Source organism: Brienomyrus brachyistius, chromosome 2 (assembly GCF_023856365.1).
Source record: "Brienomyrus brachyistius isolate T26 chromosome 2, BBRACH_0.4, whole genome shotgun sequence".
Taxonomy (NCBI): domain Eukaryota; kingdom Metazoa; phylum Chordata; class Actinopteri; order Osteoglossiformes; family Mormyridae; genus Brienomyrus; species Brienomyrus brachyistius.
In genome coordinates this window covers 25,215,430-25,237,917 of record NC_064534.1, presented here as the reverse complement: position 1 = coordinate 25,237,917, position 22,488 = coordinate 25,215,430, and the positions used below count along the sequence as shown (strand labels likewise).

Below are 22,488 nucleotides of genomic sequence, written 5' to 3'. Positions count from 1 at the left end.
CACATTTTTCAAACAGGAGGAGAGACATGATGTGAATCACATGAAAGAAAAAATACATATTGGAGAACCTCTTTAATTAATAATGTTCTATGGACATACATCTTATAATAATCATAATAATAATAATAATAATAATAATAATAATAATAATTATTATTATTATTATTATTAATAATAATAATATATCATGCTCAGTGTCTTTAAAGCCAATTTGCAATGATGTATTTATTTCTAATCGAATTTTCTGATTTCCCTTGCCCCCTCCCCCCCCCCCCCCAACTGGTGCTTGATTCCCGCTTTGCAGACCACTAAAAAAACATCCTAGAATTGCAACAGGCAGTGAAACAGACACATGTACAGATTACATGACATCAATCAAATTCAAACGTGAATATGAACTGACATACGTATAGAATCCAGCATTCACATCGTTTTAAAACATAATTTTCAGTTTGTGCTTACAATTTTGTAGTAACCAATTCACTGGCAATTTGATTTCCAATTTTTTTTTACGCATTTCACAATAGCCCTTGAGCTCTTTCTTTTCTTTAATATACATCAGAAATAAATGAGTGAATCGTAGTTGTATGAAGAATGACAAAACATGAAATGAATGACGAATAAAACATGCTCATGCAGACCCTGGCCATTTGCAGGCAATTATGAATTTGTTATCACATACATCCACCCACACACACGCGTACGTTTTGATTCATATCTTTGTGGGGACCATCCTTTCATTTCTTTGGGAAAAGCCATAATCACAACAAATTTGTAATATGAATCCCTACCTAGCCCTAACCTTAACCATAAGTAACCAAACAAAATGCAAGCATTGAGATATTTTTTGTTTTTTATTGCATTGACAGATTTTTAGAATATTGAGTTAAAAAAAATTAAGATTTTTATCACATTGTGGGGACATTTGGTCCCCCACAATTTAATTTATACATAACCCAACTAATCACACACACACATACACACACATCCACAATAATAATTGTTATATAATAGGGTATACTTATTATTATTATGATTATTATTATTATTATTGTTGTTGTTGTTGATGATGTTGTTTTTGTTCTAATTGTTATGTAATCACAATAGATTGATATTTTGATTAAAGCAGGGATTCCCCTTTGCATTTAGGCTTTGTGGTAACTCATGTGTGATTCATTTCCATGAAGCATACGGCACTGGCATCATTTCCAGTCAGAGTCCTGTCAGGGGCACAGCATCACAGATGGGCAGCTGTCAGCTGAATTCAGCTTCAGACCATCACTCCTTCTTATGTCCACTCCAGAGACTGCCTTCCTCCACCTGGTCCAGACTCAACTGTCATGACTAGTGTCATTTTCAAAATGTTCTTTTTCCTCTCAGTCTTCTCTACAGGCTAAAGCACCCGAATAATAGGAAATGGCACCACTGTCAGGCCAGAATGATGAAGGTATGTGTTAGAAATATGTTGCTATAGTGGTAGCAGGCCATCAAACATTCAGAAGAAGATAAGCTCATCAGTTTAGCTGTGGTGTGTGGCCTGTTGCCATTCTGAACTTATCAAACCAAGGTTTAAACCTAATAAGTCTGTGGTCTAGTCATGCGCATTCATCATAAGATGCACCTAGTTGCACCCAAAAGAGTGAATGGACTATTCATATGATAGTTGGTAATTCTGACCAGACATGTCTGGCAAGTTTGCCAAGTTATGAGAAGAGATCTGTAAATCACAGGGTAACTTATTACTCTAGAAGACTGGCAAATATGTGTATCTATGACATATCTATGTCAGTATAATAGTATCCTTTGCATGGATCTAATAAAAGAGAAAAGTCAGAACACTGAGTACATCTAGGGATACATTTTGTAAATAGCTGCTTAGCTTTGTGTTGTCCTACACTTCCCACTTTTTCTGTGTTTTTTTTTTAACTTTAACAATGGGCAACTTAAGGCAAAATGTAAAACCAAAGATCAATACTACTCTGTTGGGCCATTATTACCAATGATGATCCAGTGAGGGCTACTTATCTGAAGGGAGGGGGGCATTTTCTCATCCAGCATGCTGTGACTGAAGTTCATGACCCAAACATTTAGGCAAAATCTGTAGGCAGCAGACCCAAGGAGGGGGAGAACCATGTAATGAAAAAAAAACATGTACTATACTGCAACAGCTTTACAGGTTCACAATGTTGGCTGTAGTATTGCTTCATTCATATAGTCCATCAATCACAGAATCAATTCAAATTGTCTAGAGAAAAAGTACAAGGCATAAAAATAAAGAGAAACACTAAGGGTTATTGTTGTCTTTCAGAGAAAAAAGCAGGGTTAAATAAGAAAAGCAATTGTGCTTCTTTATACAGTTCCTATGATGTACAAAAATCTGATCCATTAGATATATTTTGCGAAGTTCTGACTCCACTAGGATGTAACTATCTATGAAGTGGCTTAATATTTATTAAGTCTTTTGTTGAGAGACCTCTTAGAATACTTCAATACCAGTGTATTAATTGCACGGCTGCAATGGAAGTCCACACCATGTCCACCTTTTCTGAAACAAGTGTGGTATGATATTATTTATTTTCCCAATATAATAACATTGAAACCTTCAATACGTTGCACTTCTAATTTCCACCTGCTCAAAGTGATTTTGCTAGTTTTAGTACCAGCGCATTGCTCATTTTTACGCCATGCGCGCAAGTCACCAAAATAAATGATTTTGCGCCCGCTTTCCGCTCACATGACCGTTTTCTAAATAAGGCGCGCCCCGGCGGATTGTCGGCGCTTTGCTATTTTAAGCACTTTTGGCCAGGTCTAAGGTCAGTGGCGCATTGTTAAACGGTATTCAAGCGATGTGTTTATTTCACGTGAGGGTGCACGACGCTCGTTATTGACACAGATACACGCTCGAAGTGCTCTAATGGCTTTTTGTTATTTTAATTTATATGTGTTCGACTTCATGCAGCCGCTGGCTTAAACCAATGCATTCTGGTCCTGACGCAGTGCATCATGGTTAGATTTTTTTGTCCGACTACGAGGAGTAGAAGTTGTCCGACTTGGCTGCAGTCAATGGACGCGTTCGACTTGGGCTGTCTGCCACTTACGTGACGCGGAGAGACGTCTGCTGGCGCAAAGTCTGATTTTTGTTGTTAGTTCTGCTTTGTGCTTTACGCTTTCCATTAGATCGTCAAAATAGAGCCCACTTTGACTGGAGATTGTGTACTTATAAATGTATTCCATTCCTTGTTATAGAAAGCTTTTATTGTTAATGTACAGTTAGTTAATGCAACTAAATTTTAACCTTCACATATCCCATCTTGCAATCCAATGTGACATATTGGCTTAGACAGGTGAGAGAAAAGCTTTGAATCCTCAGGGTCAGTCATTTATCTGGTATTCCTCATGCAGTTGGGCTTGAGGGCCTAACTCAAGGGCCCAACTGTGACATTACTCTTCCAGCTGCAGGATTTGAACTGGCAAATTTCCAGACTCAAGGAAAGACTATTTCTATAGAGTCAAACACCACCCTCTCTTATTAAACAAACCATGCATACTCCTAGTAAGCTCCTTGTGCTCTGGGACCTTAACATACTAATTTTTCATATTTATGCTTATCCTTCCCATAATAAATACATCATTGATTGCCGAAACAGCTCATGACAGCAGAATATAATCTACTCACTGGTCACCTCAGTATGAGTGCTTTGCAACAACAGTCGGTAAAATTTTATGAGAATTGATCATGCAAAAGAATCTGCTTATGCATCATAAGATTAAATTTAAAAGACGGGTTATAATATCCCCCTTATTCAATTACAATGCAAATACTTCCATTTTTTTTATTCTACATTAGATTCAAAAAATGATTTTGCATAGAAGGTTTACAGTTAGTGTAAATTCAACTTTTAATCAGGAATTATCATTTGTTATAGTGCACCTTAGAAAGTCTTAAGCACAGCTGAGATGGCATCTCATTCTTACTGAAAGTTGCAATCCATCGCACCACAGTGACTCAGACTTACGGCTGATAATGTTATGGTGACAGTAACTCCAGACTTCTGACTGATAGTGATGCCATCTGATGATATCATCTTCCTCTGGGCAATGAGCCACTGAATGCATTTTCACAATGTGACCAAACTCTTTTTTAAAACACCTTACATACCTATTGATTCTACAAGGCCGTTTTCAAAAGCACTAATTTTCAGTGATGAATAAACATTCAAACAATACAATATAAATATTTATAAATATAGTTCACACTATTTTTTTCTGTGACATTTTGCATATGACATACATATTATAAAACACAAAATATTCATAGCAAATAAGTAGAATTTTCATACCAATTTTTTTTTAACAAATGGGAAAAAAAATGACCATTAGGAACATGACATTACAATCTGAGATAATTCTTTGAGGAAACAAGAACAACATTCAAATGCATATTAATGTGTTTTTATGCTTAGGCAGTGTAATCTAAATTATTTGAGAATGTCTAAATTACATGATACTGTGAATTATTCAGAATTTAGGTATTTCAGTGTAATTTGTCTGAATTACAGCCTCGTATTTCGTGGCTCGTTCATTTGTGCACCCATTATAAATTCTGTAATTACAGAGTGCTTTGACTACCCCTCTGACATTTTATCCTTTTGAATGTCTGTACCTTAAGTAGGGTTACTGAATGCTTGCATGTATTATTCAGTGTAAAAATCCTCAGCTTAACTATATCACGTTAAAATTACATGGGTAATGTACATAACTCTGGCAGTTAAAATGAATGTGATTATTACAAACACAGCCTTATGCCCTGTGTTGCCTGGAATGGACTCCAAGCCACTACCACAACCTGACCAAATAAGTGATTAGAAGGTGGATGGATGGATGGATGGATGTACGGACAAACGGATGGAGATAACTACAATGTCTTTAAATAAGATTCATAATGCTAAAGTATTCTCACTCATATTCATGGTTGTCTGTAAAATGTTATATAAATAAAAACATATTAACACATATTTTTCTGCCTTAATGTATATAGCTGTATTGTACACACGCAGGGGGTGGTGTGGTTGGTAACACTATTTCCTCTCTCCTCCAGGGTCGGGACTCAGTCCCTACCTTTACTATGTGTGTATGTACCATGTTCTTTCCATGTTTCATGGGTTTCCTCCTGTAGTTCAACGATTGACAGCCAAGTTATTTGCATCTCTGAATTGTTAATTGTGTGTGAGTGTGCTTTGTGAAGGACTAGCATCCCATTCAGGGTGTACTCCAGCCTCGTGCCCAGTGCTTCCTGGGATTGGCTCCAGGCCCCCTGAAATGCTTATTAAGTGGCCAACAGATGGATGGATGGATATAAGTGTATGATATAGGGTTTTTTAAGCAGTTAAGAGATACATACAGTCCATTTAGTAGTTTTATGCAGCTGAATTAATTGAATTCATGTTAATTTAGAAGTTTGTGCAGGTTTCCTCCTTCCTATGACACAACATAAAAAGGTCAAGCACGATGGCTGCCTTGCAGTCTTAGATCAGATAGTACTTTCCATTATGTTAAAGAGAATTAATGTCCTTTTGCAGTTTCTGACTTAGTTAGAAGCAGATGTACTTCAGTGAGATGAGCCCAGGCCCACTGGCTTTTGGACATTAGGGATCTGATCCCTGCATGTTAGTATGCTGGCTGACTGAGGTGATCCTGTGTGCCAATCTGCCGCAATCCATGTAAGCTATCAAGTGGCAGCTGCAAGACATGAAAAAACAAGCAGTGGCCTTCTGCTCAGAAGTCCTCTGCCCCATGCTGATGATCTGTCTCACTCAGCAGTACAGCCTGAACCCGTGAACCACAAGGGACGCAAAATGTCCAAACAACTGTGGATGACCATAAAAAAGGCAATCAGAAATGGATTACAGTGTCTTTCATCTATCTTATACTAAATAACCTAGTTATACTGTATATTGTATTGTGAATATCTTACCTGGTTTTTTAGAAAGTTTTGGATCTTGTGGATTATCTTACTCTGTTGTATTAATTCACAGATGAAATATTTTCATTGAAGGACTTCTTGTATATTTTAAATATTACTTTTGGTATATTATTTTTGACCTTCATTATAGAAATGGTTACCATAAACAACAGTAAGCGTCTAATAAGATACAGCAGTATCTTTTGCAATCTCCTAGTGGTTTGCTTAGAAACAAGACTTGGCCACCCACGCCACACTCTCTTCATGCATTATTATCATGACAGCAGGGATAAGTGAAGAATCACTATGCAAGGCCTTCAGAATATAATGTCTAGAATAAATAAGCATCAGCCACACAGTAGTGTGTTATGCACATGGTGTATGTCACATTGTTCCGTGGTGTAAATGACACGGGGCTGTTTTTCCACACATGGATTATTTGACAACTGTTCCACAATGGGATGAATGCTAACCATACTGTGGGAAGTCCTTGTGCTTCAGCAGCACATCGTCACTTGTTTACTGAGTAATTTGTTCTTACAACACAGGCAGAAGGCCAAAAAACTTTCTCACACAGTAAAGAATGACTGACTTGTTTGCAGTTATGTAACATACATACACGCCGTGGCCACTTTATTAGGTACATCTGGCTAGTACTGGGAAGAACCCACTATCGCCTCCAGAGTTGTCTCAAGGGTAGATAGGTTGTGCTTTCAGAAAAGCCACTGCTCTACTAAGCTGTTATCTTTAATGAGTCTGGTCATTCTCTGCCCACTCTTCTTTCAGAACTATTGCTGAATGGATGCTTTTTGTTCATTTGCACCATTCTTTGTACACTCTAGACAGTGTACTGTATGAAAATCCTGGGGAAATGGCTGATTCTGATATTGTGGAACCACCACCATGACTGACACAAACAATCACACAACGTTCACAAACAACGAGGTCGCAAATCTTAACTGTTCTAATACTTATTCGAAAAGTACCTGTCCCTCTTGACCCTGTCCTTCTGCCGTATATATTCACTTTCAGCTACATGATGGGGTGGTTGCCACTCTGTGGGTTAGGACTTTTAGTAAATAATAATAATTTGCATTCTTATTGTTGTACATAATTTATGACAATATAGTAGCTTTGCTGTTTTTATAATATCAGTAGTAAAACTATAATTAAGGCCATGTGTTCTATATAGTTAACAAGTGCAAATGGCAAAAGGGCCCCTTTTACAGCTGTGCAGCCTGAAATTATATCCTTTTGAAAAGGCTGAAAATAAGATTTCCATTTCGTGAGATTTCATATGTATGGATAGTTAATCCACATTTCAAGTTATTTCTTTATTTTACTAAGATCATTGTGCTATCCATAAAATGCTATACGGGGTTTTTTTTCTCATAATAACTATGGATACATTTATCCTGCTTCAGTAAGTGAAGACTCCCCAAAGCACTTTGGTTCAGTTCCTGTAAAAAGTTCAAACAGAGGCGATGGATCTACCCTGTGTGCACAGCTAGCGCTGGGCAGTATGACCAGAAATTTGTATAACAGTATTTTTTTAGGATTCTGGCAGTTTCACTGTGTACCACAACTTTTTTTCCCCAAGTTCACCCTTAGCGCCACAGCAAGTGTTTACATCAATAAAATGTTTGCTAATATTTTTAAAAAGTTGTGTTTTTATTCATTATAAAAATCATTTACATTTAGCTTGATAGTAGGCCTATAACTGACATGTTTTATTATATTATTAATGTAGCCTATATTTAGTTTGATAGTGACGTGTTTTATTGATTAAAATCACGATGTGTATTTAGTGAGATAGTGACTTTTTCATTTTTTTTTAAATCATGACTATATATTTATCTCAATAGAGGCATGTTTTATTGATTATTACCCTTTGGTCCTATATTTAGCAACAAAAAGATATGTTTTATTGATTATTACCATATATTTCGCTTGGTGACGACATGTTTACTTAATCTGCATGATTTGTTATGATTATTACCATGATAAATTGATAATATTAGAAATTTAGCTTTACCGCTATCCAAGCAGTAGCTATAAATACTTTAATGCTGAACAGTTATATATGGAGAATTGTTGTGTTATGAAGATATAACTGTTAGTAAGAAGTGACTGCACAGTTAACAGGGTCCCCCCGAAAATACACTCTGCACAACGATCCATAGTACTTCCAGCAGCGAACAGTATTATATAATTAGCTGCCTATTGAAGTGTTCCAGCTGTTGTTTAAGCTATGCTACCATATGGTGGTATATGAAAAATTCATACCGTACAGCAAATTAAAACGGGTATACAGGATAAACTGGTATACCACCCAGCAGTATCTGTGTCCTGTATGTCTCTGAATGCACACACTCCAAGCAGGTGGATTCTGACTCAGTCTCACACTATATGCCTTACAAAACTTAAGTTTTGTAAATTAAGCTAACTTAATTTTTTAGAAATTTCATACTAAAATGTATACACCATCTCTTTTTAAGCATTCAATTGCAAACGTGTGTTTTCATGGTTCTCTCAAGAGTTAATGCAAAACAATTCTTTACCCTCAGAAGACCCACATACCAACCCTCAGTTCATTTAAAATTTAATAGTAATACAGTGAATTATTTACTCTCGTGACACCTTCATCATTTGAAGAAGTACTGAATGTGCGCTTATGTACTGCAGAAAACATCCCACTTGTGTGTTACTTTCCATGATGAAAATGAGATTTGGCACCTAATTTCCATACATCATGTATCCTTACTTGAGTAAAAGTAATTCAACAATTTACTCTAAATATAATGTTACTGTAAATGCATTGCATAGAAAAAGTTACAAAATAACAAAAATTTCCACACCCTAACAGCATTAATCACTTAGTCAAGACTAAGGAAAGACAGCTAAAGAGGGTAAAAGTCATTTTGAATCAACGGATAAGTGAAAGATGTTTCAGGGGCAGAGAATGATTCAGAAAGATGTAGATGGCATATGACTACTTGCTGACCTTCTTCTTCCACACATCCTGTCAATGTGATGTGAAAGAAGCACCAAGAAAGCAAACCAAAGACATGTTGCACTGTTCAGTGTGACCAGCCCTCACCATGCGATGTCTGAAAATTATGGATGCTACAAAAAATGCATGCATTTGTGCTGCACAAATAGCACATAGCTCATTTATACAGGTTGCACAACTTCAGTTGGGATACAGCTATTGGCCTGTCCATGTTGAACCCAAGCTTACGCTAATAGGAAACACACTAAAAACAAATAAATAGTGATTCTGTAGACAATACAGGGGGCTTTCTCTCTCTCTCTCTCTTTTTACTGAAAACATGGCTTTTATTTTGGGGGGGGGGGGTGAAATCTTAGTCCAAAGACAATGAGCCACACACCACATAATGGGAGTGATGAAATACACACTCCAGGTGTGGAAATATACACAATAAACACAAACGAAATACTTAGAACAACAGTACCTGTTTTTGAAATTATGGGCATATTTTTGACTAGTTTTTCTTATTGCACAAAATGAGTCCCTGATCATAAAGATGGGAGCTTGGGGCCTATGAAACAGGTTAGGAAAAACAAGCTTTTTCTATGTATTCTGCAGAGTTGGGAAGTTCAAGTCCAGAAAGTAAAAATCCAGACCAAGATTTTCTTTCAACCAACCAAGTGAACATAAAGAGTCACAGTCACCGTGTAGTCAACTGGTTGGCTGAAACGATTTCTTGGTCTGGATTTGCATTTTTTGGATCTGAACTTTTCACCTCCGGTAGTCTGATATTCAAAACAGTACTGCCATTTACAATAACATGCTGTTCACCAAATAGTTACTGCTATCTTGTTGGATGGCTAGAATAACACCACCTCAGTTCCAAAACCTCTCCTCAGATACACTCGAGGCATTCCATGTATTCATGAAATGTCATGACCAACTCACTTAATTAATTAACTTAATTAAATAATCTGATGGGGTACTAATTAGCCAGACATGGTATGCTGGTGGTCTTGTCAACAAATACATAAGTATATGAGATGGTTAATTGCCCAGAGGAGGATGGGGTCCCCTTCTGAGTCTAGGCTCCTCTCAGGTTTTCTTCCTGTTAGAGGGAGTTTTTCCTTGCCACTGTCCCCTCAGGCTTGCTTGGTGGGGGTTCGGACCGGTTATATGTAAAGTTCTTTGTGACAATGACTGTTGTTAGAAGCGCTATATAAATAAAATTGAATTGAATAATGAAAATAATTAATCGGCCAGTCATGTGGCAGCAGCACAACATATAAAATTTCAAAACTTTAAGCTATTGATGGTCAAAAGAAACATCAAATGAGGAAAAATATGGGTGAAAATAACTTTGACTGACATGATTATTAGTTACAGAAAGAGTAGCTGATTTCAGGAACTGCTGATCTCCTGTGAAAATATACAGTGAGCGGCAGTTTTGTGGGTAGAAATGTTGATGAGAGGCCATAGGAGAATGGCTGGCCTGGTTAAAGATAACAGCTGCAGTAGCTTTTCTGACAGCAGAACTAGTCCACCCTTGAAGCGATTCTTGAGGTAAAAGTGTTCTGACACGAAAGCTACAGTAACTCAAAATAACCACTCTTTACAACGTTGTGCAGAAAAGCATCTCTGAATGCACAACACATCATATCTTGAGGTGGATGGACTACAACAGCGGAAAAGTACACTGGATTCCACTTATGTCAGCTATAGACTGTTAGCAGAGGTCATAGTTGGCACAAGCTCTCCAAAACTGGAGAGTCCGGAAGAATGTCTGTCAGAAAATGCAGTATGCAGCATGGATCCTTGTACTGAATGTGTTTTGTTTCAATGGTTCAGGCTGGTGGTGATGGTGTAATGGTGTGAGGAATATATAGCACATAATAAAAATATATGTTGTCTGCCCATTCTGTCAAGCATCCATTTCCAATTGCCCAAGTAGCATGGAAAAACTCAGAAACCATTACAGTGTCACTATTTTGTTAGTATGCTGATGGTGGCTTGCTGTTATTTCCTTGGTTAACCTCCTTTTAATTAATTGAAAACATTTTAACGTTCTACACACACCGCTGGCGGAATTTGAACCCCTTCCCTTGAGATAGAAGGCAACAGTACTACAAGACAACCACTGAGCCACAGTGCATCCTGAACGAAGATGTTTTGCAGCAACGGGCACAACGTTACGCGGGATGGCAGATATTACTGATAGGAACGCGTGTTCGGTGACTCGGTGCTCTTCTGGCTTGGTCTGCGCGAGAGCGAGCACGCGCTCCAGAAGGAATGGAGGCAGGACAGTGAGCGACAGCCTCAACGATCCTGTATCAGCTTTGAAACCGTGAGAGAAGTTACCCAGGAAAACAAACATTGCACTTTTCCTATTCGGAAGTTCGCTGAGGAGAAATTCACTGCACTGGAGATATTTGCCCGGAGAGCGAGACTCTATCAAACAGAAATGTAGACCTTTTGGAACTCTGTGGAAACAAACAAAAAGGAGCCCACGCTGACAATAAACAACACACTCCCCGACAAGTGGACTTCTGCTAAGTGAAGTAGGCAAAGGGAAAAAAGGTGGAAAAGAACTCGTTAGTTGGCGTACTTCATACGCACCGCGTGTATCAGAGTTCACCGTGTTAGTTTTCACAAACTTTTAACAAAAGACAAACAATGAAAACTTGAAACTTTAAGTATATCGTCGTTAGCTAGCTAGCTAACGCAAGCTAGCTGCGATTTTTTTTCCAGTGTGAGGGCTGCGCATTGTCATGCTGGATAACTAACGTGTCTTGTTTTTTCAAGTCGAACTTTTTTTTTTCGTCTTTTCTATTCGAGAGTGTTTCAGGACTGGTGGGGAAAGGAAAGACTCCTGGACTTTCCCCTAATAAATATATATATATATATTTGTAAATGATGGCCACGGAGGTCAGCAGTGAGGATACGGGTTCTGTTTCGACGGGGACAGGGGGTACAGGCGGCGGAGGCCCCGAGATGGGCCGTTTCTCATTTTATCCCAAGCAAAAGGGGCGAATCAGCGATACGGGCCCTGGAGGAGGTCAGAACATCCGCCACCCATCCAGCACCTCCCCAGATACCGACCCTGAAATGATATTGTATCCTGTTGCTGGAGGGGACATACCAGGTTCGGTGTTCTCCTCTGGGAGTGGCAGTGAGTCCGGCACGGGAGCTGGAAGCGGAGCTTTCCATAACCTCCCTTCAGAGGGACAAGGTAGCCGGATGTCACCCACCTCAGCGACTCCGGAGGGGCCCGCTGGCTTTGGTCCCTTGCCACCTCCGCCTCCTGCCTCCGGGGCCACAGGCACGGCGGATGAAAACGATATGTTGGATGGGCCGGAATACGAAGAGGAGGAGGTAGCATTCCCGCTCACAGCACCGCCCACGAACCAGTAAGGATGCTTTCGTTATACCTTCATATGTTGAATAAACCTTGGAAAGTTTGTTTCATGTTTCTTTCTTTCTTTTGTTCACTAGTACACGGTTCCAAACAAAGTAACGCGCAACAAGTCTGTACAGAAAATATCTAACTAACCGTTATTGTAAAAGTTTAATGGTTATGATTTTAATATGTTAAATCATTGCCGCTGCATTCATGGTTGCTTATTCTGTGCAGTCTGCCCTGCTGGAAAAGAGAACTGAATTGATTTAATCTCTTAACCACATCCCCAAACTGCACTTTTCTGTTAAAACCTATAACATCTTGTGGTCATTGACGAACGGGATAATAACTAATCGGTGACCACACAACTTCCTACATCTAGGCCATTTTAAGTTAGAAATTAGGAATTACACAAGTTTAAACTCTACAATTGAATGAAATCGTTCGACTCGTCTAGCTTCTCTTGCTTCTTAAACCTTTTGTAGATTTTTGGACTGAATTTTATTGCTTACCATAATATGTTCCTATTCAGAAATTGCTTTTTATTAGAAATTATTCTAAATACAGGAAATTGAATATATAATCCCACGATATCTCGTTACATGGCTTGTTCAAAGAAGGCCATGTAAAAAAAACTGTACAGCTAGGTTTCCATAGCATTTAAGTCTCAAACAAAAATCATGAGTTCTGGCAGGTTTTAGCAGCACATTCCTTATTTTTAAGCTATAACTTCTCAGTTTCTTTGTGCAATCCACAACTATTTTGAAAGTAAATATATCCTATTTTTGCAGTAGTGCAATGTATAAAACTAATCAATTGCTCAGTGGCCATATTCAGTTGAGCAAATGCTTCAAATAATTGCTTTGGACTCTGCTGAGCAGCCAAATATAAAAATAGATTCTGTATTTTTTAAATGAGGGAATATAATATACTGATTTATCAGATGTCCTCACTGTTTGTTTTTATTTCAAGCTATTATCAACATCAATTTTTGTTCAGCAAAGTATTACACAGTAACATTTACTTAACAATGGTTAAGCCATTTGGTGGAAATTTTCTTCCAGTCTGACTTTAATCGTGTGTTCTTGTGAATGTGACAATTGTGCTGGAGTGTGAGTGTGAAATATAAAAAGTGTGATAATTTCATGATGCAAAATCTGAATTGAATTTATATTGGATGGTTGTTCAGACCTTTCATTTCTTTCATTCATGGCTCTTGTGTTTGCTGCTTTTTTGCTTTGAACTAGAATGTCTTTTAATGACATGAAAGCAGAGCACTTGGAGAAATCTATTGAAATGTCATACAGGCAGCATTGGAACCAAATTCTAGTTTTAAGGATGTTGTACACTCAGTGAATATGAATGACAAGTAGTTCCATTATCTTTTTTGGGTGCTTCGGGCCTTATCCAGCAGACCTTTTTTTTATGAAATGTGAAACTCCATGATTGAAATTACTTATTTGTGAAAAATATCAATATCAATGGTATAATCTAAAAAATATAATGCATTATCACATAAAAATATATAATGCATTATCACATGAATATGTGAAATGTTTTTTGCTGTCACATTTAGAAACTGAAAAGTAGCCTATGAATGAAAATATAAAATAGTAAATGGCATTTATAATTTAAAGTGGTCTTGATAAGTCAGTGGTCTAGTTATTTAACACAATTACTTGCCACTTGCATTTGTTTCATGGGGTAGTTTAGAATCTATTGGTAAATGTGACACCTTGGGTATCTTTCATATACTGTACACCCCATACAAATAAAAACCCAAATTGAATTGGCTTTGTTGAATAGCATTGGCAGTGCTTCATTGCTTCGTTCATTACTACCAAAGTAAATAGAAATCATTTTCACTTTTGTATAAGTTGCAGTCTCATTTATTTTTTGGCAAAATCGTCTGTTTTATAGACTAACATCATTCATTCATTCAAGATGCTTTATCGTAATGATCATTCATAATCCAGTTAACATATTCTCGTATTTTACAAAAACTAGTGCTGAAGTAAGATGAGGAAGTTGTGGTTTGTACTCCTGAACTTGTTACCAGAAACCTGGAAATGGCCAGTTAATTTTGAGTTCCCACAAAGATTAGTAAGGATTTAGACTAATAAACTGTTTAATTTGAAAAGTGAATCAGCTTTGCAAATGTGTGTGTGCTTTTTTTCCACATAGGCAGTTGTTTGAAAAATACCTCCTATGAAAACACATTATTAATATCAGCGATTGTACTTCTACACTTCATTATATCAGTGAACATTTCCTAAACTGAACTTCTTAAATTGTGGCAAACAGAACTGAAAACCACAAACAATATCAAAGTATCATAACTGAAAGGTTCAGGTAAAATGGCTTGAAACGATACTTCTGACTACCACAGTTAAGAAAATGCAGAGAGTTGTTCTCTCCGGAGAAAAACTGGTCAACTGGGCCAAGATTTAGTTTGGGCAGTATCAGGTTTTTCATACTGTCATTATACCATCCAAACACACCAAAAAGCAATGCCAGTCCGGTATTTTGAAGTCTCGGCAATTTAAATTTTGGTGAGTGTGTGTGAAATTCTGGCAAGCAGCACATTTTATTTTTGGTGTCTTGTCCAGCAGCACAGTTTATTTTGAGGGAACCCCCCGCCCCCTGCCCCACCATCAGGAACATCTGAAGTATCACAGTGTACCGTACTACTATAATACTGTCTGAGTCTAGATGAGATCAACTAGCTAAAACATTTTACAGTCATTGGAATCAAAACTTGGCAAGTGTTGCAGCTTTAATGATTGTTCCTTTTCCTAGGTTATCCAGTAGCCTGTAAGTTAAAAGTGAATGTAAAGTTTACCAGTATTGGTTTGCATGAGTTCTGCATTTCGTCCTTGTAGTCTGATTTCCTCGTAGACAGTGTGACACGTTTGTGATAAATTTAACAAAACTGAATGAGGATGAGAAAGGTGAACAAAAACTGGTCACCAAAAGACATTTGCCTTCTGCTATATGGAAACATTTTGGATTCTATAAAGAGAAAATGATTTGACTGAAGTGCTTTGTGTAGGCAAAACCTACAGCAACACCGCTAACTTATATGACATATTCTGTTGGTTGATAAGTTCTATTTGGCAATTTTTTATTTTGGGTACATTTTCAACAGCTTTTTTGCTTTATAAATGTCTGAATATGTGTTTCAAAATCATATTATGATATTTGAAAATTTTCCAGTTTAGTGCAGTCGTAATATGGACTTAATTTTGTGTTCCTGTTCTGGATCTTGAGACTGATTTTTGGGCACTGATTTGGGTTTTGTGTTTGACAAATGGTTTTGGTCGAGATTATCAGTCCATGCTGCAGTGATAAAGAAGGATGTAAGCACATAATGTGTGTAATCACATGTAGAATCTGTCAGTGTATTGTAAGCATTGAAGTACTTTTTTTTTTTTTTTAAATTTGTGGTAACTGCTATGTACAACCCTATTTTCAACATCATGCAACTAAATATCTTGAAGAAAAGAGCTAGCTGTTTTTTAAAAACATAACGCCTTTCCAATTTTGTTTTTAAAAATAAATATTAACTGAATGAAAAGTCACAGCAGTCACTAACTGCAAGCTTTGTTTCATTTATATGATAACATGATTTCTTGAGGACTAGCTTGACCTGTATTGTCTGGTTTATTGGATTTCTTGGCCAAATTAATTCAAAAATCCATTATTTCGGGAGCATGAGTAAATGCATTTTCTCAGAAACTGGTTTACAAAATAAATCTAAAACAATGCAATGAAACAAACTTTGCACCAAAAATAGAAATCTTTACTCAGTTATCAGTTTTAAAAGAACTTGGATTTTTTTTGGATTTGTGAGGGAATTCTCAGGGTCAACAAGATACAAACTAATCTAGTGTTATATTCGCAATTAACAATGATGACGGCTAGATAGGTAGTGTTAAAATTAGCACTATAAAATAATCCATACAAATGAATACAAATGTTAACTAGTACAAACATTAATACTCTGTAAATAGATGGCTTTATAAAACGTCTTTTTATTGGTCAGATGTGAAATGATTTCGGTAGACAGAGGAAAATGTTGTGTTCCATATATAGCAAAAAGTAAGAGTAATTACAATGTGGACATATATGATTTTCATTGGACAGTGACAATATGCAGAACCCCAGTAAATGTTTTTCATCTCTTCACCATCTGAGCTTCTAAATGACCTGAGGGTACAGTGAGTTCATTTAGAGGAAATTAGAATCACATCACTTGTGCCTTGTGACCCAGAAGACTCATACTCCTTTGACTCTTGCCCCATGTCCAGCAAGGAATAGCTTTTACCTTCTCAAAGCTTGTGATATATTCAGAGATGCAACAAAAGCTGAATTCACTTTTTTTCCCCCAGAAGTGAGTAGCTTGTCAAAGAAAGCCAGGTAACTGCTTTGAAATTAACTGCCTTATTCATTAATATTGACTAGGGGTTCACTTTCTTAATGTTTCTCAGGGATTTTATGTCAGGAAGGTGAAAGCCTTCTGATTTTTACACCTGCTGTTTTTATATTGTATGAAGTATATGAAGTAGGTGATCATCTTTGTGCAAATACATTTTCTTCCGCAGGGCAGGAAGTTCAATAGACACCGCTCAGAGGTGCAAATATTACAAGAAAAAAACATCTGCTGGTTTTGTCTTCAAGGCTAAGACTAAAGTTCCAACCTACTAGTTTCCTGTAGGCCTCCCCCAGTATCTCGGATGTAATCTTTTCAACCTTTTAAAACTTTGAGTCATTTTGAATAATGTTTTAAGGTCTCTTGGTATTCAAGAATCTGTGTCCTTGTTTCAAAATCATCATGTGATAGGTCTTTTTTTTACATATAAACATAAGTCAACACTTTACTTTCACAGGAAGCTAAAGCAAAGGTTGAGTATGCAGTAGTAAGCAGTCATATAAAGTGCCAACTTTTTTCCCTTCTTATTTAAACTTTAATTTTCTACAGCACCTGAATGAAATGTCGCACAATGCGTCTACCTGAAACTCGGTACATGTACTATGTGAATTTTTTTCTTTTTTTTTTCTTTCATTTTTAATCATGCTGATGCCGCCCGGTGACACTTCACTGGTGACCATTTTGAATATATTATGGAAAGTTCAAGAAGAATATCAAGCACACAAGGCCTTTCCTTTTTCAAGACATAATACCTTTCATTGAACCATTGAAAATATGAATGAATCTGAATATATGGTTGTAGTAGCTAGGTCTGCATAATATGTAATGTTAGTATCAACATTGCATGTTACACACATGGAACTGTCACATAGCTAAGACTGCAATAGTCAGCTTGGTTGAGACCATCACTAAGTTACACCAAAACATTTTTACTCAGTCATAAGCAAGGAATGTTTTAATAATTGTTCCTATTCAAACTTATCTAGTAGTTTTTTTTTAATCAGCCTAAATTTCACCGTTCTGCATTTGAAGGGCTGATCATCATGTGTGATTAATACAGACATGTATTTTTCAAATACAGACACTCCTCACTTAACGACCGAGTTCTGTTCCTCCGTTTAGGTTGGTAAATGAATTGGTTGATAAGCGAGGAGCTGCCCCTTACCGATATTTCAAGCATACTGTTCTGGTAGTGGGTTTGAGTCAACTATCTTTAGTTATTGTTTTCATGTTACATTTTATAATGCAATTTATAACATTGTTAATATATTTATAAATATTTATACAGTAGTGTGGTGTATTTTGTAATAAACAGAATAGAGGAAATAGCTTGAATATACATTATTGAGGTTTGCATACTGTAAATACTAATTGTTTTTATTTATTAAATCTTGTACCATGGGGTTCATGGTAAAGTACAAATTTATAGACGAAATACATAGTCTTGGAGATTACGAACGCTAGTGTATTGACCGACTGTGGGAACGAAACTGAGATGAGAAAGGGTGATGCAAGATGAGATGCTTGATGCTGAGATGGCATGCTGCTGTTTCCAAGACCAAAGTTCTTGTACAGTGTACAATACCGACTGGTCAGAGAGCTGGTCATAAGCTTATTTGGTCGTTAAACACGGAGGTTGTTAAGTGAAGAGTGCCTAGTAACTTTTGATGTCATATTTTCTGCACTGATTTTTCTTTTATTATAAAATGATTGTGTTACTGGTGGGCTAGCGTTTGGCAGTACTGCAGCCTTCCTTATTGGAACGGATTTGTTTTTTTCAATAATTGCATATTCTTCAATGTATCGCCTTAAGATGAGCAATCTAATTTGTTATGCTGAAATGTTTATTAGTAGATCTTTCTTGTGAAATTTTAAACAAATAGGCTTATTCTGAGTTATAAAAGTTAAATAATAATTTAACATTCAGTGCTGAGCCATAATATTATGTTGTTACTCTGCAGGTGGTACCATGGTAAGTTGGACAGGACTATAGCAGAGGAGCGACTACGGCAGGCCAAGACGCCAGGGAGCTACCTCATAAGGGAGAGTGACCGTCGACCTGGCTCCTTTGTGCTCTCCTTCCTCAGCATGACCGGTGTTGTCAACCATTTCAGGTGATTTTCTGTTTTACTGTACATGTTCATCTCATCAGTGGTGCTATTGTAGTTGTTATAGGTGGCCAAAACTGTCATTCATGTCTGCATAGTTCAAGCACAATTTAAAAAAGCATTTTGTTTCGTTCCTCCAGGAGTTACACTACATACCTCACATTCCAAAATCATGAGCAAATATTATAATAGGTTTCTTTGTGCACAGAACATGACTAGAAGTTTGACAGATTTAATTGGATATAGTTTAAGCTGCCAAATAAAGTTGTGCTTTACAGCATCACATATGTCAAAATTGTCTGTTAACAAACCGCACAGGGAATATAGCAGGAAATAATGTTTAAATTTTTTTCTCTCATTTTAACTTCTAATTTCCATGCAAGTGGCTATTTGAGTAACAACCTACTTTGGATTGGATGGCTGGAAAATCTGATAGATTTGTTGCATTAAGTATACCTACAAGGTCAACATAGTAACACAGAGGTGAAGTGTAGTGTAAGAAACTATGCTTGTGTGTGTCTGAAGCTTTTTTCTGTACCAAACATTCTGTAAATAGTTCAGTGCAGTCTTTTTTTCTTCAGTTTCCCAGAGATTGTAAAACATTTTGAATTGAAATTGATGTATGTCAAAAATGTATATGCTTACTGAATGTGGAGATATGTTGTTAAATAACTAGCTAGTCCAGCAGTCTTTTTGTAGAGTTTCATTACTAAACTGTAGATTCCAGCCCGATGGGTTATTTCCCTTTATAAACTACTGTTTAGGCCTTGGGTACACTTGTTAATCAAGCAGTTCACATTGGACTACATTCCATGTCAGAAACCAAAGAATTTTCCGATAGAAAAGACGGATATTTACATGCTGATTACTTGCAGGTGGTAAATTGTTGCTCAGTTTGATGATGCATTTATTGTACTGCACATATACAGAAGTTAGTGATATAGTGCTACAATCCATTAAAAAAATCACTTTTAATGGAAAAATAAATTATATGCTTGTCAAGGCTATTGTATATTGAAAAATATGTTATTTGTATTTCCAAGTTTTTAATGTAATATAAAATGTCTTTTCAGGATAATTGCAATGTGTGGTGACTATTATATTGGAGGCCGCAGGTTCTCGTCCTTGTCAGACTTGATTGGCTATTACAGCTATGTATCTTGTCTGCTAAAAGGGGAAAAGCTGCTTTCCCCAGTGGCTCCTCCAGAGGTGAGATGAATTAAGAATGAGTGACCTCATATCTGCCATCTTAGTGTCACTGCAGCATTAGTAATTCTTTTGAAGATTTCCTCTCTATATGTGACTTCAGCCAGCAGTCTAGTTATAATGATAGTTTTGCAATAATACATTTTTTCAGTGCATATATTATGAAATGTATTCTATGTTTTGAAAGTTTCAAGAACTTTTTTTTTCTGTGAACATGATATGCTACATCATTCATCAGTGTGTGATCCTGCTTGTCAGTAGTGAACTTTAAATTGATAATTTCAATGAGAATTTTTGTAGGGACATGAGTTATGAGACTGGCATAATATATCAGTACTCAGTAAATCACTATATTACTGCAGCCTGTGGAAGACAGGAGAAGAGTGCGAGCTATCCTTCCCTACACCAAAGTGCCAGAGACTGATGAAATCAGGTCGGTTGTGTGTGTGTGTGTGTGTGTGTGTGTGTGTGTGTGTGTGTATATTTATGTATCTGTCTGTCTGTCTATCTACCTACACACACATCATGTTACTTAAAATATAGAAGTAGAAGGATGAAACTGAAACACCTGGTCAATAATGTTTGGGGTTTCATGCCTAGCATCACATTCAAACGTTAGCAGAGCAATAGCACAGCCGTACATAACATATCGCAATCCATCTAACATAATGGGAGACATATCAGAGTTTCAAAGAAAACAGATTGTTGGTGTGCACCTTGCTGATGAATCTGTGACCAGGACAGCAAGTGTGGTTTATCAAGAACCATGGTATCCAGTCTAACCATGGACCACATCCAAGAGGAGTAACTGTAGACACGAGAGCAAGCTGTCTGAAAGGGATGTCCGGGTATGAACCCGGATGGTATCCAAAAAACATAAAACCACAGCTGCCCAATTCTCCTGTTTCCACCAAAACTGTTTGTCGGGAGCTGCACAGGGTCAGTATTTATGGTTGGACTGCTGTAGTCAAGCATTTGGTTACTCATTCCAATGTAAAACGTCGGTTTTAATGGTGCCAGCAGCGGAAATCATTGGCTGTGGATAATGTGAAACATATTTTTTGATCAATCCACCTTCACTGTCTTCCCCATATCTGGGAGAGTTACGGTGAGAGAAGTTCCAAAGAGGCTTACCACCTAGACTGTTGTGTACCCAGAGTGCAACACAGGAGTCTATCAGTGATGGTTTCGATTGCAATATCATGGCATTCCTTAGACCAGAGCTCTCCAACTCCAGTTCTAGAGAGCTATACTGTTCAGTAAGTTTTCTATTCTACGTGACTTCTGATGAGCTTCACCTGTTCCCAGGTAAATACCACGAACAGGTGTGGCTCATCAGAAGCCAGGTAGAAAATGTACTGGATAGAAGTTCTCCAGAACCAGAGTTGAAGACCGTTGCCTTAGACCCACTACTTTTTCTAGATGACTGTGTCAAGGCCAAGGACTACTGAACCATTCTGGGGGACCATGTTCACCCAATGCTTCAAAAATTGTACTCTGAAGGTGATGCTGTGCATTAGACTGTTACTGCACCAATACGCACAGCAAGAGTGGTGATTTAATGACCATGAATGTGAAGTTGAATATCTCCCATGGCCTGCACAGTTCTGAATATTTTTGAGCCACTTTGGGGTGTTTTGGAGGAGCAAATCGGGAAACGTTTTCCTTCACCTGCATTGCATAGTGACCTGGCCATTGTTCTGCAAGAGGAATGGCTCAAAATCCCTGTGTGCAGGACTTGTATCTGTCATTTCCAAGAACTGATGCTGTTTTGGCTGCAAAAGGAGGCTCTACACCTTACCAATAAATTACTGAGGTCCAAAACCAGGTGTTTCAGTTTCTTTGTCCAACCCCTGTAACTTGCCTGTCTTTCTGTTCTATAAATCCAAAGAAACCAGCCATAACATTTGTCTGAGATTTTACAATGGTATGGTGCCATTAAAAATGCCCATTGCATGCATTTTTGTTTCAGTTTTCTTAAAGGGGACATGTTTATTGTTCACAATGAACTTGATGATGGATGGATGTGGGTGACCAATGTTAGAACCGATGAACAGGGCCTGATTGTTGAGGACCTTGTTGAGGAAGTGGTAGGCAAACTTTAAAATATTATTTCCACTAATTTTCAATAAGAATTTATAATTGCAGTATTTTGTGTTGATTTCCATGTACTTTTTTCAGGGGCGAGAAGAAGATCCTCATGAGGGCAAAGTGTGAGATTTTCTTCATAAACTTATTTTATTCGTTATGGACTTTGCTACAGCCAAGTAAAGTATATTCTTAGGAGCATTAGTGTGTGGAAATAGCTTTAAAAGTTTTCAAGGCTGAAACTGTGACAAATAGTGGTACCTGATTTTCCATTTTTTTTGTATCCCCATTACCTTTGAGATG

The 22,488-nt window shown here is 37.3% G+C and overlaps 1 protein-coding gene and 1 long non-coding RNA gene across 2 annotated transcripts in view; one reads left to right on the top strand and one right to left on the bottom strand.

The window, feature by feature from the left end:
- LOC125725671 (uncharacterized) overlaps positions 1-12,207 on the bottom strand; it is a 19,538-nt gene extending 7,331 nt beyond the window's left edge. The window contains exon 1 of the long non-coding RNA XR_007387522.1: positions 12,094-12,207. This is a non-coding gene — a long non-coding RNA (uncharacterized LOC125725671). The remainder of the gene's footprint in view (positions 1-12,093) is intronic.
- rasa1a (RAS p21 protein activator (GTPase activating protein) 1a) overlaps positions 11,182-22,488 on the top strand; it is a 24,645-nt gene continuing 13,338 nt past the window's right edge. Inside the window, exons 1-6 of the mRNA XM_049002481.1 lie at positions 11,182-12,361; positions 18,745-18,897; positions 19,965-20,100; positions 20,460-20,530; positions 22,070-22,187; positions 22,279-22,310. Coding sequence (XP_048858438.1) covers positions 11,865-12,361; positions 18,745-18,897; positions 19,965-20,100; positions 20,460-20,530; positions 22,070-22,187; positions 22,279-22,310 — 1,007 coding nt within the window. The 5' untranslated portion in view covers positions 11,182-11,864. The remainder of the gene's footprint in view (positions 12,362-18,744; positions 18,898-19,964; positions 20,101-20,459; positions 20,531-22,069; positions 22,188-22,278; positions 22,311-22,488) is intronic.